The 23,676-nt window shown below is 38.0% G+C and overlaps 1 protein-coding gene across 2 annotated transcripts in view; it reads left to right on the plus strand.

Annotated features, from left to right (window-relative positions):
• Positions 1-19,641, plus strand: part of LOC133207447 (lysine-specific demethylase 4C-like) — a 35,516-nt gene extending 15,875 nt beyond the window's left edge. Inside the window, exons 3-5 of one of the 2 annotated variants that reach the window (XM_061344368.1) lie at positions 8,300-8,475; positions 11,049-11,163; positions 19,351-19,641. In XM_061344368.1, coding sequence (XP_061200352.1) covers positions 8,300-8,475; positions 11,049-11,163; positions 19,351-19,602 — 543 coding nt within the window. In that variant the 3' untranslated portion in view covers positions 19,603-19,641. The remainder of the gene's footprint in view (positions 1-8,299; positions 8,476-11,048; positions 11,164-19,350) is intronic. The other variant, XM_061344367.1, reaches the window with a different exon arrangement.
• Positions 19,642-23,676: the final 4,035 nt, after the last annotated feature.

Genomic DNA, 23,676 nt, shown 5'->3' on the forward strand with positions numbered 1-23,676 from the left:
CTGATCCTCATGTAACAGAATAATCATTTTCAGGAACTTGGGGGGACAACCTAATCGTTCTAAGATCAGCCACAGGCCTTTCCTGCTCACAGTGTCAAAAGCTTTGGTGAGGTCAACGAAAGTTACGTATAACCCCTTATTCTGTTCTCTACACTTTTCTTGCAATTGTCTGAGAACAAATACCATGTCTGTGGTACTTCTATTAGCCCTGAAACCACACTGACTTACAGGTAGAAGTTCTTCTGCGATGGCAGGTACTAGTCTGTTCAATAGTATTCTTGCAAGAATTTTTCCAGCAATGGAGAGCAGAGTTATACCACGGTAGTTTGAGCACTCTGACTTGGCACCTTTTTTCTTATACAGAGTGACGATGATTGCGTCACGAAAGTCTGACGGTATTTTGCCTTGTTCCCAACAGCACACAACTAGCTCATGAAATTTAGCATGGAGTGCTTGGCCTCCATGCTTCCATATTTCAGGTGGGACTCCGTCAACCCCAGCTGCCTTGCCAGTTTTCACCTGCTGTATGGCCTTAAGAGTCTCTCCCATGGTAGGGGCTAAATCCAGTTCGTTTTTCACCAGATGTTGCAGAATGTGCTGGATTCCTTCGCCTTGGACTACACGATTAGCACTAAAGAGGGTTTGAAAATGTTCAGACCAGCGATTCAGGATGGAGATTTTATCTGTAAGAAGCGTTTGGCCATCTGCACCAAGTAAGGGGCTTTGAACCTGGAATGTGGGTCCATACACTGCCTTCAGAGCCTCATAGAATCCTCTGTGGTCACCCAAATCTGCACATAGTTGAGTCTTTTCTGCTAGGTTGACCCACCACTTGTTCTGGATGTCTCTAAGGTTCTGTTGGAGTTTGCTACATGCAAGACGAAAGGCTGCTTTTCTTACATGGCAGAGTGGCTGAGCGAGGTGTGCTTGATGAGCAGATCTCTTTTTTGTCAGCAATTCCTGGACCTCCTGGTTGCTATCGTCAAACCAGTCTTTGTTTTTCTTTGAGGAGAACCCAATGGATTCTACGGAGGACTGAAGGATGCTGTTTTTGATATGTTGCCAAAGCGCTTCAGGAGAAGAATCTGTAAGTTGGTCTTCAAGCCTAGTTTGAAGGTTAGCCTGAAAGCTGTCCCTCACTGCAGCTATTTGAAGATTATCAACATTGAGCCTCTTCCTTGGAATGCCGCCCCTCTTAGGTTTGGGCTTGAAGTGGAAATTAAGTTTGCAACGCACAAGGCGGTGGTCTGTTTGGCATTCTGCACTAGGCATCACTCTGGTCTGGCAGACATCACGAATATTTCTCTGGCGCACTAAAACATAATCAATAAGGTGCCAATGTTTAGATCGTGGATGCATCCAGGTTGTCTTCCAGCTGTCTTTCTGCTGGAAGATAGTGTTGGTGATGGTAAGCTGTTGCTCTGCACAGAACTCTAGTAAGAGACGACCGTTATCATTGCAGTTGCCAACACCGTGCTTGCCTAGTACTCCTTTCCAGGCTTCAAAGTTCTTTCCTACTCGGGCGTTGAAGTCACCAAGGATTATGATCTTATCTTCTATAGGAACTTTCTGAGTGAGGTGACGCAGGTCGGAGTAGAATTTTTCTTTTTCTGCAGGGTCAGCTTGCAGAGTTGGAGCATATATGCTGAAAAGAACAACGTGTTGCTTACTGTGCAGTGGAAGACGTAAGGAGATAATACGGTCGGAATGACCTATCGGCAAATTTTCAAGTTTGGAGGCTATGGAGTTCTTAATCATGAAGCCGACTCCAGAAAGATGACTTTCAGTTTTGGGTTTGCCTGACCAGTAGAGTGTATAGCCAGCACCATGTTCTTTGAGGCTACCTTCCTCATGAAGGCGAACTTCACTGAGTGCAGCGATATCGATGTTAAGACGTGACAATTCATGGGCAATTAGCGCAGAACGGCGCTCAGGACACCCACTGTTCACTGTATCAAGCATGGTTCTGATGTTCCAACATGCGAGTGTCAATCTGGGCACACCTTTGGAGGCAGGTGTATGCCTTTGTCTCTTTGTTTTTAATTGACCGCAATAGAAGATGCCCGTTGGCCGCGGCTAGCCAACCAGGTGGAGGGGGAGATGAGCTTTGGTTAGGCCACCTTTTCTAGGCCTCTCTCCATATGGAGCAAGCAGTGCTGTCCTTGAAAAAGGCTGCTTGGTCATTCAGGATGCTGCCGAACAAGACTGTCATCTCCTGGGTCAGACTTGAGCGACCAATGTCCTGAACCGCCTGCATGCAGGGTTGGGTCTGCGACTTCCAGTGCACCTTATCACCTGCCGTTTCGTCCCTCGCCTGTCGCTGCAGGGCTTTGCAAGTGTGGGTAAACCCTTCGGGCCTGCGCAGTGGATTTATTTTAGGTGAGGCACAGCGTGCGCAGAACTGGCCTCACCCTTTACACCTGAGGTTTATCTGCCAGGGCCTAGCAAGCTTGGACGGTGACAGCAAAGTCCTCAGGTCGTAGGTTTAATTAGAGTATCCTTCTCTTAGATGGATGGCCTTACAGGGCTACACAAGCTCCATCTGCCCGGGTTTGAAGTTGGAGTTGTCCTTCTCCTAGGATGGTTGCCTGAAGGCTAGTGAGCCCATCCTGCCCATGGACACACTTTGTCTGACCCTTCATTTGAGAGCTGACTGGCATGGGAGACCCTACCAGAAGCATAAGCCACCACCAGCATAACTCCCAACTTCACAAGGGCACGCAAGCTCTTTCCCCACGACAAGGGGGTGTCCGTGAAAGAGACAGGTGGTAGGGATGGAAAAAATTGACTAAAAGCTAGTGTTCCCTCAAATTGTACTCATACATGCAATTAAGAGAAACTGGAAATTAGCAGAGTCTTAAAAGTAATTCCAAGATTTGATTTACAGAAATTGCCACTACTCTCATAGCACTTGTAGTTTTGTATCGTCTCTGTTGAAATCACTAAAGCTGAACATACCTGACAAGGATGGAATTTGGCCCTGTAGTCAGGGATTTGTGGTATTTTGCATAGTGTAATTTGGCTTGTTTGAAGTAAATGTCCTTGTACTTATATGATTGAAAATGTGTATGTCTCCATTTTTTGGCCATACACCTAGGATTTAACTCCCATGCCGTCTATCATATTTCAAAACCATTTGTTGAAGCTCTTCTCCATGTACAGATCGTTAAAATGGGAGTCCCAGGAGCACAGAAAAATACTTGTTTTTATCTGTGTTTATATGCATGTGGGGTACCTGCTGAAGAGCTGGAATAATGTCTGAAAAAAAGCGTAATAAAACCTTTTAAAACTGGTCAATTACATTACTCATGTTTCTGTTGTCGTGTGATTCAGGAAGGATCCTTCTGACCATCGTGTGCAAGTATGCTTTACCCATCTGCTTGATACTAGAATAGCAGTTAAAGCATGTTTGGTTATTTGCAGCATACTAGTCAGTTGCTGCATACTACTCAGTTGTCTAGAGACTTTCTATATTCTGATTTTCACTATTTTTTGATATATTTCAAAATTACATATAAAAAACCAAATATTTCTTGAAAAAATCTTATCAAGACAGTAATTCATACAGCAAAAAATATAAGGGGCATTTTCTGAGTTTTGGGCATTGGATTTAAAATAACAAAAATATAGTAGTATAAAATGAATTTACACAGACCTAATTTATATTCAGTCTAGGAGGTATGGACTCAAATACGAATGCAAGATAAAAGAGACTACCAGAGGAGCTATGTGCTTATGCAGAAACAGTAACTTAAGCTTTAAACAGAGATCATAAGCAGAGTAGGCATACCCAGCACTTTAGGTTAAATGTGAAAGTGTGTAGGGGAAAAGACCTCTCAAACTGTGTGGAAGAATACATGTAAGTAAATGTCTGTAGGTCTTGCACATGGTGTGTATGGGTGTGTCCATACAGTGTTGTTTTGTTTTTTTTTTTAGGGGTTCCTAATAATATGCCTGGAATAAATGATTAAAGTACTAGAGAAACAATATTAAACTGTTTATTTCCAGAGTGGAAAACATGCTGTTGCATCCCTGGAGCAAATTGGCTAAAATGATTGGCTTTTGAAAGTATGGAATGAGCTTTAGGAATAGACAGTGTATTTTAGTCTTACTGTTACAGAGGATCATATACTTAAAAATGAAAACAGGGACTGGAGGTAACAGAACAAATGAAAATTAAGGAACACTGATAGATTAGTTGCTTTTATTTGAATGAGAAGTGTTTTGGAGACTCAAACTGCATTTAGATAGAGCAAAGTAGTTAAATTAATGTGCAGTTGCATTGGCAACTAGTAAAGTAATTTTGGAATGTGATACTGAAAATGTGGCAACAACAAGAAAACGTTTTTCAGAAAAGTAGGGGCAGAAGCAGCTACATAGAAGTAGTAGCCAGTGCCATTCAGAATCAAATGCAGAACCAAATGCAGAACAGGAGATTAGTGGTGTGTGAAAGAGGATTGAACAGAAATTTGTGTTGGTAGCACTCTGAAATAACCTCGGTTGTATTAATGTGCAGCCTTAATGAAGGAGACAGAGTGTTGTAACTAAGATGTTGTCCTGGGTTTAGCACTAGCAGTCATTTTTTCTCCTTCTTGGTAGCTGGTGCAGTGCTGTGTTTTGACTTTCGGGCTGGGAACAGAGCTGGTAAAAATGATGCTTTGGTTTGGCCAAGGACTTTGTGAGCCTCATGCTCTGCCAGGGAGGAGGGGAAGCCGGGAGGAAGCAGAGACAGGACACCTGACCCAAACTGACCAAAGAGGTATTCCATACCACAGCATGTCATGCCCAGGAGGTAACGGAGAGTTAGCCGGAAGGGCTGGGACTGCAGGGGTTGGAGGAGGTATCGGTCGGAGCTTGGTCGGGCTGGGGGGGGCGAGTTATCGGTTGCCTGGTGATGAGATGTTGTATTCTCTTCCCTTGTTATTTCCTTTATCATTATTATTATTGTTGGTAGCAGCAGTGATTTGTGTTATACCTTGGTTACTAAACTGTTCTTATCTCAATGCGTGGGAGTTGCATTCTTTCTGATGGTGCTGGATGGCCACACACAAAGAGTTGTCAATGGCTCAATGTCCAGCTGGAGACCAGTAACGAGTGGTGTCCCTCAGGGATCAGTGTTGGGACCGTCTTGTTTAACATCTTCGTCGCTGACATGGACAGTGGGATTGAGTGTGCCTTCAGCAAGTTTGCTGATGACGCCAAGCTGTGTGGTTCAGTTGATACGCTGGAGGGAAGGAATGCCATCCAGAGGGACCTTGACACGCTTGTGAGGTGGGCTGATGCCAACCTCATGAAGTTTAGCCGTGCCGAGTGCAAGGTCCTACACCTGGGTCGGAGCAGTCCCAGGCACAGCTACAGGTTGGGCAGAGAAGAGATTCAGAGCAGCCCTGTGGAGAACCTGGGGGTGCTGGTCAATGAGAAAAGGAACATGAGCCGGCTGCAGTGTGCGCTTGCAGCCCAGAAAGCCAACCGTATGCTGGGCTGCATCAAAAGGAGTGTGACCAGCAGGTCGAAGGAGGTGATCCTGCCCCTTTACTCTGCTCTCATGAGACCTGTCTTGGAGTATTGTGTGCAGTTCTGGTGTCCTCAACATAAAAAGGACATGGAACTGTTGGAACAAACCCAGAGGAGGGCCACGAGAATGATCAGGGGACTGGAGCACCTCCCCTGTGAAGATAGGCTGAGAAAGTTGGGGCTGTTCATCCTGGAGAAAAAAAGCCTGCGTGGAGACCTCATAGCAGCCTTCCAGTATCTGAAGTGGGCCTATAGGGATGCTGAGGATGGCCTCTTCATTAGGGACTGTAGTGATAGGACAAGGGGTAATAGGTTAAAACTTAAACAGGGAAAGTTTAGATTGGATATAAGGAGGAAAATCTTTCCTGTGAGGGTGGTGAGGCACTGGAATGGGTTGCCCAAGGAGGTTGTGAATGCTCCATCTCTGGCAGTGTTCAAGGCTATGTTGGACGCGGCCTTGGGTGACATGGTTTAGTGTGAGGTGTCCCTGCCCATGGCAGGGGGGTTGGAAGTAGATGATCTTAAGGTCCTTTCCAACCCTAACTATTCTATGGTTCTGATTCTATTCTATGTATCTATAGATACAGAAATGAGAAATCCTTGCCTTACGTTTTTCTCTTTTTATATTTGAGCTTTGCTGATGAATTCAATATAGTTTGCTTCTGTGGAATAAATCTAACTTTCCTGACTTTGAAAAGGTTATTTTTACTAAAGGGAATGTGAAGAGGCTTCAGTGGGACAGGGCAGTGATAAAAACTCAGAGACCTTGTCATTATTCCCAACTCTGATAATGTGTAGCTGTATGTAACTTTAGGCACAATATTTTTTTTCTTTTTTTTTTTTTTCTTTAGGTGATGCTTAGTACATCAGTCCACATAGGATTCATTTCTCTAGTCAGTGTTCTGGTTACAACAATAATAAACATGCTCCAGTTAGCTGTAAGGGGATATTTTGAACCTGTATTCACAGAAATATTTTTTATTGCTTAAAACATACCTTGAATTACATGACATAATGCAAATTTTGCTTTTCAGTATTCATATATTTGAGCCAAACCTACAAATTCATGCTTTATAATAATAATGAAAAGGGAAATCTTTGTGCACATATTTGATTTCCATGCATATATTCTGGATGCATTACTTCTCTGCTTCCAAACCAACATTTTGTGTTTTGTTGATGTGCATATAATTTAAGATTTGTGTGAAAGAAGTAGAAGACACAAGATGGTTCAATTAATTTATTTTATATTTTTCTCTAAAAGCAAACAACACCAAAACTTGCTAGGTAGTCCCTGAACAACTGAAATCCCATGGAAGCTGAGAAGGAAAGAAGAAAAAGAGGGAATTGCATCTGTGTAAAAATTGGATAAAAATGCCTGTTTATGTTTAAAATAAAAACATTAGGTATGGAAGTATGTTACTACCTGATAACTTTTCTTCTGCTTGGTGTGTGTGCTTGCTACCATGAATGGTCTTGATTGGATTTCTTTGGTGAATGGACTGTTTGAGTACGTTAGCAAATCACAATTTGTGATTATTTTCCAAAGGTAGTAAATGATCTCAGGATCTATTTGTACTATTTTTTCAGATTTTTTTACTTTCTCAGAGTGATATAACAGCAAAAACTCTAATGGACAATATTGTGTGGAATTCTGAAATGCTTATTGGAGGAATAGCCTAGCTAGCCTTGTGTAAAAGCTATCTCTAAGATGTGACTTATTCAAGTAACATAATTCATGTGTCGTAGGTGTATGCTTATGAAAGCCATCCTACTTTGTTTTATGCTGATCTAAAAGATTCTAAGCTGATGCTTGTGAAAATTTGAGTGCCACAGAAAAGAATAAGTGGATCAAAGGATGCATCATTGAGCCTTTGGGCAAGTGAAAGTTCAAAACCAGACCAACCTCAAAAATATATATTAAAAATGTCTGTTGTGTTTTAAAACTGTAACATTTTCACATCTGAGAGTTTTCTATTTTCAGATAAAATAATATATGCGAGGAATGTTCAAAATTACACAGCCTGTTAAAGAACTGGCTTTACTACTGGCTTCTTAGAAATTCTTGATGACTTTATTGCTAACAGTTTCTACTGAAGAGTTTTTGTAGACATTGGTCAGTTCTGTGGTGTTTGAAATAAAAGTGTTAACTTTACAATTGATTAATCTGCACATAGCTTTAATTACGATGTTTAAACCATGTTAATATAAAACTTGGTTTATCTAAATTAGTGCAAGTATACTGTAACGGAGTTGTACCCTACAGTTTTGTGATGAGAAGTAAGTTAATCTAAAGCTGTCTAAAATGGCTGTATTTTTATTTATTTATTTTTTTATAAGAAATAGTAATTTATACTGTTTGCACCAAATAGCATTTGGACAGGGGACTTGCAATAGTTTGTATGTTTGTGGTTTCTTTTCTTTTTTTTTTAAATGATGATAACAGTTTTATATCATGGAGTATGAAGTGTTTGAATAATAAGGCTTTCTGATAATAAAATATTCTGTTACTGTGCCATGTGCATGTTTGCACAGTTGCACGTGATTGAATTGCTGTAGGTCAGCAAGTTGCTGGTTGTTCACTGAGGTAATACTATGACCATTTTGAATTGGTTTCTGGGTTATGTAAGAGCACTTGCATGGTCAGTTAGTTATAGTGAAAACAGCAGGTAAGCAACTATTCATTTGATCATCGGACATATGGCTGTTTTATTTGATTTTTCCAGAATATTTTGAACTGGTATTGCAACTGTTGATGTCCTGGTTTTGATTTCTGAATTTAAAGGTTATCCCACCAAAAGAGTGGAAGCCAAGAAAACATTATGATGATATTGAAGATTTGGTGATCCCTGCTCCAATTCAGCAGATGGTCACTGGCCAGTCGGGGCTATTCACACAGTATAACATTCAGAAAAAGCCAATGACAGTAAAGGAGTTCAAGCAACTGGCCAACAGTACCAGGTATGTATATGGGGGGGGGTGTCTAGGCAATTGATAATTTTTTTTCTTTTTTTCACTCAGTAGAGGTTTTTCTGTCTCCTGTGTTAAAGGTACCACAACTTCAGTCTTGTTTGTTTCTGTTGTTGAAAACATGACAGTAAGAAAGTGTCTGAAAAACCTGAGACACAGTGCTTTCTGTCTACCTTTTTTCTTTCTCTTCTAACAAATGCTGATAAAGAAAATAACAAACATGATACAGAGTTTGAATCTGAGTACAACTACTGATGTTTAATTCTTTTTTTGTGCCTACATATAGGACATGGTCATCATGTAATTCTGAAAAAAACCCAGCCCAAAACCCAACATGTTTTTTAACTTGTCCACAAGTTTTTGCATTAATCTAAAATAACTGCGCTGCACTTTGTGAATGACTGTGTTCTGAGTATGGCAAGATGGATAGAATAAATACTTCTCCATTTCTTTTGGCCACATAAATTCTGCTTCAGTATTTTCCCAAAACTGATTGAAGGAGTTTCTGGAAGGTGAATCAAAAGATCCTGTAGAGGAAAGATATTTGAATGTCATGAAGGAAGGTAACACTGCCCTAGTGTAAAGGAAAAGTTTCTCTCATAAGTTAAATAACTTAACTGGTAAGAAGAGAAGCTGTTATCAAGACCAGGAAAAACTAGGACATGAATTCCTTTTAAAGAGGCTCCTCAACAAATGTTTCATATCCATGGCCTAGTAAAAGTGCAAAACTGATCTCCTTTTTTCAGTTAAAAAAGATTGGTATGTTTCTGCCCTTATGTTCCTTATGAAAACTTGAGGTTATCACGCTTACAGTTTTCTTCCTCTGGTAAGTAGGAATGGGAACCTATTTTATAATTCTTAGAATTACTTGTTCAGTAATAATATAAAACCTGTCTGGCATCTGATGTAATTTTCTGATACCTGCTAGTACGTGCTTAAAGTTTCCATTTGATTAACCCATGAGAAATACTAATTTCTTAAAATAGTTTGATAATGCAAAAATGCTGTGAAGGTTTTAATATGCATCATCATGTTGGTTAAGTTCATTGTACTGTTTGTCATTATTTTGAAGTGTTTCTGTGTTTTTTGTTTCTGTTTTTGTTTTTTTCAGAAAATTTTCATCTTTTTTTGCTGAAATCAATTTACAACTTCATCAGTGAATTTAAGAACAGTTGGGAGGGCTTTTATCTATTACTAGCTGTATGTCTTTCTAAATTTTAATCTAGAGAAAATTTCATGCAATCTCTTGTGACACTCTTAATGCAGTCTGTGTTTCTTAAACTCTTAAGTAGCTGAAAGCCCCTATTTTACCATAAAAATAATTTTGTTCTTTAATGTAGAAGACTCTTCTTCAGTGTTGTGATAATATTCATATTCTTTTGGAAAGAGAAAGACCATGAACATCAAAGTTAAATCATAGTTGCCTTTAAAAGGATTGTGTGTGCCTAGTCTGATGGCATTGCATCGTTTAATTTATGCATTTACTTTGTTGCATTTGCAGTTCAGCATTGAACCAAAGTGCTTCTTCACCTTGACCTCTGGAAAATACGGGCATACCTGCATCCTGTAATCAAGCTACTTCTGTTACGATACTGAGTTTATGTATCCATATTACTCAGTGCCAAAACCTGTTTTCTGGAGCCTCATGATAAATTATTGAAGCAGCTCTATTGCTGAGGTTGCTTTAGTTAAGAGGTTTGCTAACTTGCTTGTCTGTTCTGTGTTGCTTCATGATGTAAATGTACCTGGTCTACTTAATTCTTGCATATATGGATTTTTTTTTCCCAGGAGTTGAGGTGTATGTAGTAAGTTGGCAGTGCAATTGTGAAACTTCTCAGAGTTGCAGTAAGGAGAGTAGATTTTCTTTTCTGAAGATGTAAATACAGGGAAATAGAGTCCTGACAAAGGATCCTAAGGCAAAAGCTATTTGATGGATGTTTTCTGTGGTACTGTGCCTGTGTTGTATTCCCACAAGTTTGTACAAGAGGCTTGAGTAACCTTCCGAAAGTATATATATAATTGTATTCATGCTATTAAAAGTATGGTGCCCCCATGATGGACAGAATTAGCACACTTAAGTTGTTCTGACACAGGTTTTTGCAGGACCTATTACTGTGTTTGCAGAGTTGGTAGTGAGGCAGGTAAATAATGAATACTTGTTAATGAAGTGTCTTTTCCATGTGTGCCTTTTTCATGGAAGAGAAACAAAAGGGAAGGCCTCAGCCTGAGCACAGTCTGTCAATGTGCTGTTTAGCTCTTTGAGGCTAAAGGAAATATTTCATGAGCAGGTGTATGACTTCAGTTACTGTAGCTGTCAGGTTATATGTATTTCTCATGAGGTTACATGCTATGGTGAATAATGAAACTAAGAATTCAGGACAACTACCAGTTCCTCTGTTTACATGTATATATATAATATATATGAAATATGTATTATATATAAAATATACCTTATTCATAAAGCAATCTCTTAGAATTCAGTTTGCAGGATCGGAAGCATATTCCTTTGTGAAGGTGGTTGTTGGAAGACTATGCTGAACCTTTGCCTACTTCTTCCTCTGCAGATACTGCACCCCAAGATACATAGATTATGAAGATCTGGAGCGTAAATACTGGAGGAACTTGACTTTTGTGGCACCAATTTACGGAGCAGATATCAATGGGAGCATTTATGATGAAGTATGCTTAGCTTTTTATGAAGTCTATCTCTTCCAGCCCTTTTTTTAAGGGTACTGCACTTAGAAGATACATTCTTGCTTTGTGACAGATAATCTCATTTCCTTTGAAATCTTTATGTTACTCACTCTAAAGACTCCAAGCAAGGTTGAAATTAACCCTACATCTGCAAGAGTCAAGCAGGTCTGTGCTTAGTAGGATATTGCTACTATGACTGATCATATGACTCCCCAATCATAATACTCTTCCCTTTCTTCACTTTGAACTCTCCAGAACTTTGAGATTCCTTCTTATTTATTAACATTTTGTATGCTTGTTGTTTACCTCTGTAGAAATTGAGTCATATTTTAAGTAACTTTTAATTTAAAATTAAAATATGAGATACTTAATTTCTCTTTCACTAAGAAAGATTGTTTGCTGTGCTTTCTACATGCTTGGAATGCCACCAGTTTCCTGGAAATGTGTTCTGAATAGACAGAATGGAAACTTCCTAAGCAAATTATTTTTGCCGGTTATGTGCCAAAATCTCCATGGATAAGAAGGGATTCTTAACACAGATCTATGATATTCATTGAATTAGAGAATATCCATTGATACCAATTAGGCTACATAAGCAGATATGGGAACTAGATTTTGAAAGGATTATTTAAGTAATGAGACCAACAGAAGAAATGTTAGGATTTAAAAGAAGATGTGTGTTTTTAAAAAATACAGGGCAAAATTTTCTGCAGAATAATCTTATCGTGGGGTTCTTATTTCCTGTTCGATGTAACTGTCTTCTCCAGTCAGTAAAAAAAAAAAAAAAAAAAAAAAAAGGCAGGATTTCACTGTGGCAGATGGTCTGAAGCTTGGCTAGGGTTTCGTATTTCTTCACAGAAGATAAAGTACTTGAAGGCTCTGTCCAAAGATAAATATGGTCAGCCAGTACGGCTTAAGGCAATTCAATTTTTGCACTATGTTAAGTGGTCACTGAAAGATAGCTATGAATGTCCAGTTGTCTATTGTTAGAGAAAGCAGGAAGTCCTAATTCTGTTGTGTTTTCAAATAGCTGTATAAAAATGATAAGGGAAATAACAAGATTTTGATTTGGAGCGCTGTGGTGAAGAGACATTCTACTTTGGTGTTGCTTTGTGGAGATCAGAAATGGGGCACAGGAAAAGCAGACTTTTTTTACAAGAAATAGAAGCTGCCTTTCTTCTTCTCTGATACTTTTTTTCTTATTTAATGTTGGCAGATAATGCTTTCTGGTGTAGCATTTTAGAAATGTATACTTTGTTTTGATTGTTTTCTTTGGCTTTTAGTTTCTTAAAGTTACTGTTGCATGAGCAACAATTCCAAAGAAAAGAGAATGCAGTAATATCCAATTTTGAAGTGTTGACGGGTCAAAGAGGAGGTCAGAGATTTCCTTCTCATGAATTGGTCTGTCAGACTGGGAGGCTAAGGAAGCAGCATGTGAAGTGGGAAGAGCAGAATTCAGTAATCCTAACTCAGGTGTTATGTGTATAGGAAGAGGAGACAAAGGAAGCACTGAAAATTGCAGGGAGTGGGAAATAAAGTAGTGGGTGAGAAAAAGGTAACAGGTAGAATAAAGAACCCCTGAATACCTATGATTGGGTGTTATTTAAAAATAAACAACAAAGGAGAAATATCAGTGAAAGGAATAGACAGTGAGGAAAGTGTGTAAACAGATTGCCCACTTAATGTAACAGCCCAGTGGGGTTCAGAGCAACAAAAAAGGGGAAAATCCCTGGTAAAAAGCTGTTGATGAGAATGCTGCTGATGAAAAAGTTTTCTCTTAAAATATTTTTGCCGAAGTTAATTTTTGGGCAGCAGATGGTGCACTTGCACAACCAATACTTCCCAGGTCTTCACCCTCGAAGATTATGCTAAGCTCTTTTATACTGTTTCGAGTTGTTCTTAGGTCTGCATTCAGTTACCTTCAGGATTGTCATTATTCTGGGAAAGGAGATGAGCACAATTAACTGACGTTTTGGGCAACATACAGGAGAAAGGGCATGGTGGGATTAATTTGTTGTCACAGCCTATTTGTGGTAAAATCGGATTTCTTTTTCTTTTTTTTCCAAGATGTATTTGATAGAAAACAGTGTGTTACAGATGTTGCATTTAATACAGAAAGGGAAATACCTGGCAGAATTCCACATAGAAAACCACCAAGAACTTAGTGAAACTGTGATGTGTACATGTACTTAGACTATCAAAATTAGTGAAAAGTGCTGCTGCGCTGCAAGTCCTTATGCTTTAGGTTAAAAGTTTACCAAGTACGTATTCTTTCTCACATGGTGACATTCAATTTTGCATTGAGGCATCTGTGTCTGAATCATGATTAAGCCTTATTTTTTACTATTTATATTATTTAAGAAACAATATTATTATTTGTGGAATCCATCACAGTGCCATTGTGCCAGAGAAATCATTGATCATGTAGCAGTGTTTGTTTTTTTAGATAACAGTATGACAGATGCTGGGGGTTTGGAATATGGAACAAAGTTATGGTTTAATTTCATATGGAACAGCAAAAAGGAAAAAAAAACCCCAAAACCAAAAATCAAACAACAGTAACAAAACCCATGTAGCTAAATGCATGCTTTAAAGCTTGATAATTGGTATCGATGATTTAGAAGTTTAACCTCGTCATATTTGGATTATTCCAGAATTTCTGTTGTTTATTTAGAACGTATTTATGGTTATTTGACAATTTTGAACATGGGTTCTTTATGAATAAGGAAATAACCTATCAGAGTAAATGTTCTGTAGACTGTATAGAGCTTTATAAAAAATCTAAGATAGTTGAATGTTTGCTTGAAATATTACTCGGTGCTGTATGTATTTTAATTGCTGTTACATTTAATTACAGTGCTTTGCAGGAGAATGACAAGGTAGGTGACTCAAGAAAAAACAGTGCACTAAGGAACAGATTTAAAGGATAATTATTTATATTGAGTTTATAAATATTATTAGATATACGTTCAAGGTTATATCTTTCTGTTGCTATAAGGTCACCTGGACTTGAGTGGAAATGAACATTCCTGAAAGAGTTTATAATGTCAATAATAAAGCACCAGTCTCATTAGCTAGAGTTTAAAAACTGACTCATGAATGGATTTTTACACCTAATAGTTACGATTGTTGAGTCAGTTTAATTGAGAAGTGATTTTTTAATTATGTAATTTTGAGACAGGTGTCTTTCTGAGTTAGCATCAATGTAATGCCAACTTGAGCCACCTTAGACTGCAAATGACTAGCCTGTGGAATGGTTGTGAAAAGAATTACCATTCCTCTGAGGAAGGGGAAGGAAGAGTGTTATTTTTTTCCTGATATAATAACGTTATTAATTCTTTATTAGCTTATATGTCAGTTGTAACTGTGAGTAAATTGAAGAGTGTAGTTCTGTACAGTCTCTGTTCTGGTGAGCTACTGTTAGGCCTTCCACTCCCATGGCATTCTCAGCTGTTGTTCATATTGAGCCACCAATTACCAAAGCCACAAATTAAGTTGTTTCCTTGTATCTCATACAAGGAGCTGAATTTAACTTTTTGGTTTGCCACCTCTCCTTTTTTTTTTTTTTTTTTTCCCTCTGTGTCCTGGGTTCAGCTGTAACAGTAATCATGGCATTGTGTTTAGTGGGGGTTTTTTTTTTTGTTGTTGTTTTTTTTTTTTTTAATTGGTTTGAAATTTTATTTTTATGAACAGATGGGAAAGACATTTGAAACCCCTACCTGGACTGATCTAGCAGCTAGGAAATGGAGAAAATCTTACTGGTTTCAAATGAAGTTCCAAAGAAAAGTAACTGATCTGATGTTTATAATGGGTCATAAAACACATTTGACTTTAGTGCTATCAAAGGCATTTGCTATTCAGTAGAGAAAAGCTAAAGTTGAAAAAAGCACTTGAAAATATTATCTTGCCTCTCTCACCACTGTTCTTCAGCTCCTTTCTTTACGACATCACTTTACTTCCCTTTTCCTTCTCTTTATTTCTTGTGATGAGACGGTTCCTAATGCCTGCCTTCTCCCATGTCTTAAAATGTGGGAAATTATCTGATTAGTAATACAAGACTGGTGGATTCAGTGGTGTTTGTAGGATAACATTTGGTTATTTTTTCTACATAGTAAGTACAACTCTAACATAATATTAACCCTAGGACAGATACACTCAAATTTCCTGCTGTATCCCTTGACAGAGTAGCTAGCTTGATTTTTAAAAGCAGCACTTTAAAGCAGTATGTCTAGAGTTTGTATTTGACTATGAAGTGAGTTAGGGGTGGCATCTGAGTTGTACCTTAACTACAGGCTACCGGAGAGTAGCAAGCATAAGCAATTGAAGACTCTGAGAAGCTTCACTGACAAATTCCTGACCAAAGCTGTCTTCTGGACCTCGTACTCAAGGAAGGACTTCTTGCAGATTTGAAGATTGAAGGCAGCCTTGGCTGTGGTGAGCATGAGATGGTGGGGTTTAGGGTCTTAAGAGGAGGTGTCAAGACAGAGAGCAAGACTACAGCCCTGGTTTTCAGGAGAGCAGACTTTGGACTCTTCAGTGCTTGGAAGAGTCCAATGGGATAAGGCTGTGGAGGAAAGAGGGGTCCAAGAAAGCTGATAGGGACCTCAAGGATCAGTTGGTCCAGTCTTTCTTGGCAAAGCATGACCTAGACAAGATGGCCTAGCACCCATAAAGAGGGAAGAGGGAAATGATGATAGCATGACTTTTGACACCTGAGACCAAGCTAGGGAGCAACAAACCACAAGGCTGTCATGGTTTAAGCCCAGCCAATAGCTCAGAACCATGCAGCCTCATTGCCCACTTCCCCCTCTTCTCCCCCCCGCCCCAGAGGGATGGGGAGGAGAAGCAAAAGAATGTGACTCCCACAGGTTGGGATAAGAACAGTCCAGTAACTAAGGTATAACACAAATCACTACTGCTACCACCAATAATAATAATGATAAGGGAAATAACAAGGGAAAAGAATACAAAACTAAAAAGGGAAGGGGAAAAAACAGTAAACACAAGTGATGTACAATACAATTGCTCACCATCTGCCAACCAATACCCAGCCCTACCCGAGCAGTGATATGGGCCTTCTGGGTAGCTCCTTTCAGTTTATATACTGGGCATGACGTGCTGTGGTATGGAATACCCCTTTGGCTAGTTTGTGTCAGGTGTCCTGTCTCTGCTTCCTCCTGGCTTCCCGTGCCCCTCCTCACTGGCAGAGCATGAGAGACTGAAAAGTCCTCGACTGGGGTAAGAACTGCTGAGCAACAGCTAAAACTTCAGTGTGTTATCGGCATTGTTCTCTGGCTAAAATCCTAAGTGCAGCACTACACCAGCTACTAAGAAGGAGAAAAATAACTGCTACAGCTGAACCCAGGACAAGTGTGTACAGCTGTACATAGCTTAATGAAGGGACATGAACTCTATTTATTTACTTTTTTTTTTTTTTAAATGTAGGAAGTTCTGCATGGATGAGGGAAAGGATGAGGGATGGATGGGGGAAAGGCAGTGAATATTGTCTACCTAGGCTTTGGTAATGCCCTTGGCATGGTTTCCCACAGCATTTTCCTGGAAAAACTGGCTGCTCATGGCTTGGATGTGTCTGTTCTTTTCTGGGCAAAAATCTGGGTATATGTCTGAGCCCAACATGTGGTGGTTAATCGAGTTAAATCCAGCTGTTAACTGGTCCTAAATGGTGTTTCTGAGCTGTAGGGCTCAGAACTGGGGCCAGGTATCATTAATATCTTCACTAGTGATCTGGATGAGGGGATTGAGTGTTTTCATATTATAGCAATTTGGGTGGGAATGTTGATCACCTGAAGGATAAGAAGGCTTTGCAGAGGGATCTGGAGAGGTTAGATCGATGGGCTGTGGCCAATGGTATGAGGTTCAACAAGGCAAAATGCTTGGTCCAGCACTTGGGCCACAACGACCCCATGCAATGCTCCAGGCTTGGGGAAGAGTGGCTGGAATGCTGCTTGGTGAAAATTTCATAGAATATTTCCTTTTGAGCTAAGACTACTTGTCCAAGGAAATGGAAATAGGTTATGCACACAGAGTGTAGAGATTGTGGTTTGTGTATTTGTTATGTTTGGTATGCAAAGCCATTTTCTCCTAGGATTGTTCTGGATGGGAGAATTTACTTTTGGTTCAGGGACAAACCAGTGGCAGTTTGCTTGGTGACTAGTTGTGACTTGACTCACAGAATGTGAAAAGGTGAGATGTGGTGTTTAAAAAAAAAATAATAAAAATTGTCAATTGTTAGTAAGAGAAGAGTAAAATTTCAGGATGTTACAGTTGCTAAAAGTTTACATGGATTAAAGGAGGTGACTGGATGAATAAGTTGCAGAAAAGCCCTCAGGGTATGTAAAGCAGAAGGATAACACCTCTGAGAAACCTTTAGTCTGTAAATTGCTTCATGCTGGAAGGGTATTCTGGGGGAGTATTGCTCTGTTTATGCTGTTTGTGTGCTTACTCACTGTCCAAGGGTGTGCTGCCTAGATTAACAATTAATCTGAATCTGTTGTATTGTTGTCTTCTAACACTGAATGTGCATCTGTGCCTACAAGGTTGAATAATTCCTTCTATTTTGCTGTATTAATTTGTTTCTCCAAATTGACTGCACTGTTTGTGAGCAAAGATAAATGTTAACGGGATTTAAAAAAATTAAATCTGCAAATTAATTTGAGGAATAATTAGTTAAAATTGGGTATTCAAATTTTGTATTTTATAGGTCTGCTCTCTTGCTGATGATTAGGGTTTTTAGATTTGAAAGTTGTAAACTTTACCAGCACCTACTACTTGAGTTCATTTCAGTCTTTAGTTTTTTCTGTGATAATGATCATCATATTAAATCTATTCCATTAGGAAAAAAAAGAACAAAAATTGCTGTGAGGAATAAACTAATTCTGCAAAAGTCGTTCACTCCTTTCTAAAAGTCACAGATAATTTACAGATGGATTTTCTTAGCAAGTGAAATAATCATAGCAGGCAGTCAGAAGTGCATGTTCATTGAGAAGGTTGAACTTCATACAGAAGTTCTGATTTTGTATATTGATTCTAGTTGCTGCATACATGAAAATCAAAACCAAGGAAAATGAAAACTGAGAGTAATAAATGTTTGCTACTTCTTGCTTTAACCTATATTTTTACTTCACTACTGGCCCGACTGTTGAATATCACCATGTTTCTTAATCGGCTCCATCAAGATTGCAGTCTGCCATCTATTTGTTCTCGAAGTTGAATAAGATTCCCAGAACTGTAGAGTCCAGTGATGGGGGTGTGGAGCAGGTTAGAATAAGGACATGTTTAAGGGCTGTCTTCCCGATAAAGAAACTTCCCTGCATTGATTCTGTAACAGTTTAGATAGCATTTCTTTTTTTTGTGACTGTTGGCGCATCAGCTGATGTCTTCCGTGGAGGTACTAATAATTGCTGTTGTAATGAAGTCTGATCTTTTTCTTCTCAGTTTTGTAGCTTTGTTATATTGACTCTTACATGCTGTATTACCTGAAATTAGAATTGCACTCTGTGAATGAATATGAAATACAACAAGATCTACATCTATGGCTTTCTGAATGGCTTTTAATGTACAAATTTTATGGGCAATAACGTAAGAAAACAGCTGAAATCCCATGAAATAAGTAGGTTTCTTCTGTGGTGTATTTCTTCTGCAGTATGTAATCATGGTTAGAAATACCTCTGAAGTGATATAATGGTTTTAGTTTCTATAATTGTCAGAGAAATGGTAAATTTATGCATGTAAATTAAATTGTAAAATAATTTTTCATGCTATTTAGTATTACTTTGTAAGTAATTAAAAAGCATAGATAGGACCAAGTGTAACTTAGTGGCTTCCAGCTGTCAACTCATCAAAGTTTTTTGTCTGCAGCTATTAATTCTATTGTGTATGCTGTTTCAATCAGTGTTAGGTTTGATCTCTATTAAGTGTTAAGCAGATATGAACTCCATTATGTTCTCTGCTTTGACTATCTCTTAGAACTTGTAAATCTTATTAAGAATTTTTTTCTGGTAACTTCAGCAGTCTTCTAACACGCTTACAGATTTGTATTAATATACAGTCTTTTTAAGAGGTAGTTCAGGTGTGCATCTTTATACAACAGGCTCAGTGAAGAATTGCATTACTTATTGATTTATTAATACATTTATTATTTACCTTTTTCAGGGTATTGAGGAATGGAATATTGCCCATCTTAACACAATATTGGATGTTGTAGAAGAAGAATGTGGAATTTCTATTGAAGGTGTAAATACTCCATATCTTTATTTTGGGATGTGGAAAACAACATTTGCATGGCACACAGAAGACATGGATCTCTACAGTATTAATTACCTCCATTTCGGGGAGCCCAAGTCATGGCAAGTAAAAATTATTATGAAAGATTATTTCATTTATCTGTTTGTTTCACCTGCCTAAACAAAACAGATGTGGTACAGTTGCTTCACAACAATAAGCTTTACTGAAAAACTAAATATTTTTTTTCTTTTTTTTTCCAAGCTAAAAATGCTTTGAAATATGTGAGATTTGTGATGTAAAGAACATTGCAGTAACACATTCTTTTATTTTAAAGGAAAAGACTATAAAGTACATAAGGCTTATTTGAATAAAACAGAAGATGATTGTAATGATTCACTATGAGAAGTTTAATGAGTTGGGAACACAAAGACAATTTGAAGGAACTACTGTAAGGCTTCTTTGAAATCAATTTGTTTGGTTCAATTGTCCTTTGGGAATGCCTGACATGTTTTGTATTAAACATGCACTTAATTGTTTTTTGAATCAGAGCCATTTCTCTAGTATTAACTCAGTATGACCAGGTGGAGATAAGATTGTGTTAAAAGTGATTCCTAAATATGTAGCTTCTGTTACCCTTTCTCTATAATGTTAGATTTTGGTCAAACACCCCTTAATAGAGAGACAAGGAGGTTTAATGTTACACACATAGATGTGATATAAATGTATCTTAAAGTATACGAGAAAAATGTTTTCTTTTTGATCATAAAATCTTACTTTTTAAAAAATACCTGTAAAGAAAACATAAAATCATTAGAAAGGTGTATAAAAGATATTTTATGTGTAGCTTGGTTCTGGCAGTTTCTAATGATCTAAACCTACATGGAACATTTTGTAGCTGGTAATTCCATAAAACATAAATGGTAATTTTTGTATCCACACAAAATACAAAGATCTATGGAACATCATGTATTTAAATTGAGAAGGTGGTAAACTGGTCAGCTGCTGGTTGTTAGGTAATTTCTTCGTTTACCTGCTTTTCTTGTGCAGTGATCACTTACATTCAGGCAGAGAAGGTACACCTATTGTAGCAATTCAAATCTATGTTTTGATTAGTTTTATACATATATTTTTTAAAGTGCTGCTTTGTTAGACTTAGATGCACCAAGAAAGTCTTCTCAGCCTTAAGAATGGAATCTTTGTTGGATGTAAAGATAGGTAATTCCAAAATGTTCTAAGATGATAGGAGACATGCTCCATCCCTGGCAGTGTTCAGGGCCAGGCTGGACGAGGCCTTGGGTGATATGGTTTACTGGGAGGTGTCCCTGCCCATGGCAGGGGGGGTTGGAACTAGATGATCTTAAGGTCCTTTCCAACCCTAACTATTCTATGATTCTAAAAAAACAAATACATAAAAATATTTTGGTTTCTTAAGAATTTTGAAAGTGCTATTTATAGAAAACCTTATTGCATGTTGTAAAATTCCAGGTAGTAGAGACATTACTTAAATCCTGAAGGTCTTGGACACAATGGATAAAAGCTAAGAAAACTTTTTTTAAGTATTTTGAAGGAAGTATGAGTTGATAATATGAAAAATGCTTTTCTAGTTTGCAGATACTTGTTTGCACTTCCAAGTTAAAAAAAAATAAATCGTTAAACAATGACCTCTTAATCTTTTGAAGAAATAGCAGTGGATAGGATTTTATTTTCTGGACCACATTGGCCCATTTGTTTAGAAATGCAGCCCTAAAAGAAGTTGAATTCAAGTCAGTGAAAGATGTATTTGTTGTTGCATATGTTCCTTTACTGGAGGAAGGTTGCAGTAATTTATGCTAATGCTGTTTCTATGTCAGTAAAATGTATGTTGTGTTAGTGTGATATTAGTATAATATTTTCTCCAAAAAGTGGAGGATGAGTAGAATCTTAGGGTACGGATAGTAAAGATCTTGTCTGCTCTTAAAAAAATTTAAATTGAGTTGGCAAGTGCTTTGTTAGCGAAACCAAATACCCTGGCATGTAACACATATTTTTTAATTTTACTGGATGTATAACCCATATTGGTTTTATGGAGAACAGAGAAGTATTTTATGCAGAAGCATAATGTATTTTCTCTAGAAGAGAAGACGGCTACTTCCATCTGATTGCTGTGATGAGAACTTGTAGGCAGCAGCTCAGTCTGACTGCTATGGCAGTCTTTATGAAACTGACCATTCTCCTCTATTTAGGCATAAGATTAAATTTCTTACACTCTATGCAGTTTCACTTTCAAGAGGTACACAAGGAAGTTTATATATAGTTTTATATTATGGATACAGATGCCTGCGTACTCAGACTGACACTAGTGTATGATTTAATAACAAATATGTTGATACAGTAATTGGGTTAAAAGAGACTCAGCTAGGTCTTGACAGGGTCTTCTGGCGCAGCATTAACAGAACAGCAGCTGATCCAAATCTGTCTGGGTGGTGCAGAGTTCAGCACGCGTGGAAGAGTCTTGCTACCTTTGCACAAGTTATGCATACCACTGACATTTCCCTAGTTTTGGTCTGTATCTAGGAGAAATAACAGTTATAAAAAAATTAAAGTGCAGTCTCTTAGTGTGAAAAATGGGAGTAATGTCTAAAACTTTCATGATAGCTGGGGGAGGGAGTTACACTCAACCTAGAAGATGATTAGCTGCACTTACTGCTGAAAATGATCAGGAAAGTTAGAAATAAGAATATCAGGAGTCACAGAGATTACTATAAACAAATAGGGATTCTATGTAACTATAATTAAACAGTGCAGGGGTTTGACAGCAGTCTGAAAGGGTTATCACCGTTCTTGAAACCAAGCTATCATTTGGTAGTTAGAATATTCTCCATAAAGTGAGAGAACTTTGCTGAGAGTGGTGGTGTTTTTGTTGTTGTTGCTTTTTTTGTGGGTTTTTTTTTTTTTAATATTCACCCTGTAGAAGTGGGTTTTTATATATACCAGGTTTATATAATCCCGTAGAAGTGGGTTTTGTTCCTTGAAATACTTGGGAGGTGATGTACCTCGAAATTTCCCTTCTCAAAACACTATGTTTTAACTTCCTAAATTAAGTTTGAGACTTCTATTTGTTTATATTTTAAAAATCTATTTATAATCTTTATACATATTAAATATTACCCACCTAAGTATACAGTAGAGCAATTTAGTGTTGCTTATAGAAAGTGGCATGGGATTATCAGCTCACTGTCTGGAATTAAATAGCATTATTTTGGTATAAGGCGGAGGTTGTGTATTACCTGTTACCAACTGGAAGCAATGAATTGGGTTCATTGTGAAAAAAAATGCTGTTGTTAGTTTATTTTTAACAACATTTTATGGGTTATGCAGCTTTGGAATTTTTAGAACACTGATTCTAAATGCTGATATTTTTAGAATACTGATTCTGAATCCTGATAGCAGGAAGAATTATCAGCTGTTGTTCCCATGTGAAGGTATAACATGGGCTTCAGAAGAGTAGTTTGGTTAATTATTTAGGATCACATTGAATTTAGCTTGCAGCTGTTCGTGTTATCCAGTATCTGTGCATGTTCCTGACTTAGGAAGAATGGAAGTCAGTGTTTCACATTCTGTTTTGTGTCACTATGAGGAGAATAATTAGGTGTTTGTCTAAGAGGCTGCTTGTCTGATGACCATCTTGCTTAACTGGGTGCATTTTGCACAATAAAGCAATGATTCTTTGGTTTTGTTGCTTTTTTATGTGCATGCTTTGAATAATACTGTTTTAGAAGTTGCGTGATTTGTAAAACATACCACTTAGCTGAGCACCTAACAGGAATTATGAGTTCTCCTTTCATCTGCAGTCATCAGAATACTGTGCATGTGTTAAAAGTTAGTGGATTCACATTCAGTCTTGAATTTATCTATTGCCTACTGTTAGAAAATATGGCAGTACTGAATAACCAGTTACTCTCTTGCACAAAAAGCAGTAAAAATAACAATCCCACCCACTTCTTTCATTTGGAGGATGCAATTTATAAAATCAAATGCAGCATTGAAGAGTAGAGTCTGTGGTGTCACCAGGAAGGGAGAAAAGATAATATCGACTGATGTTTTTAAATACATCGAATTTTCTGTGTTAGGGTTTACATTTATTTTATTAATGATGTTAAATCTCAGTCAAGATGTACTCTATTCTTCAAGATACTTGGCTATGAGGTAGAATGAATTTAGTTTCTTGTAGTCTCAAAAAACCCCACCCAAGAAAGCAAAACCATATACTTATTT

This window comes from Neopsephotus bourkii, unplaced genomic scaffold (genome assembly GCF_033783945.1).
Source record: "Neopsephotus bourkii isolate Nb327-2 ecotype Australia unplaced genomic scaffold, CSIRO-AGI_Nbou_v1 NB_213, whole genome shotgun sequence".
NCBI classification, from domain to species: domain Eukaryota; kingdom Metazoa; phylum Chordata; class Aves; order Psittaciformes; family Psittacidae; genus Neopsephotus; species Neopsephotus bourkii.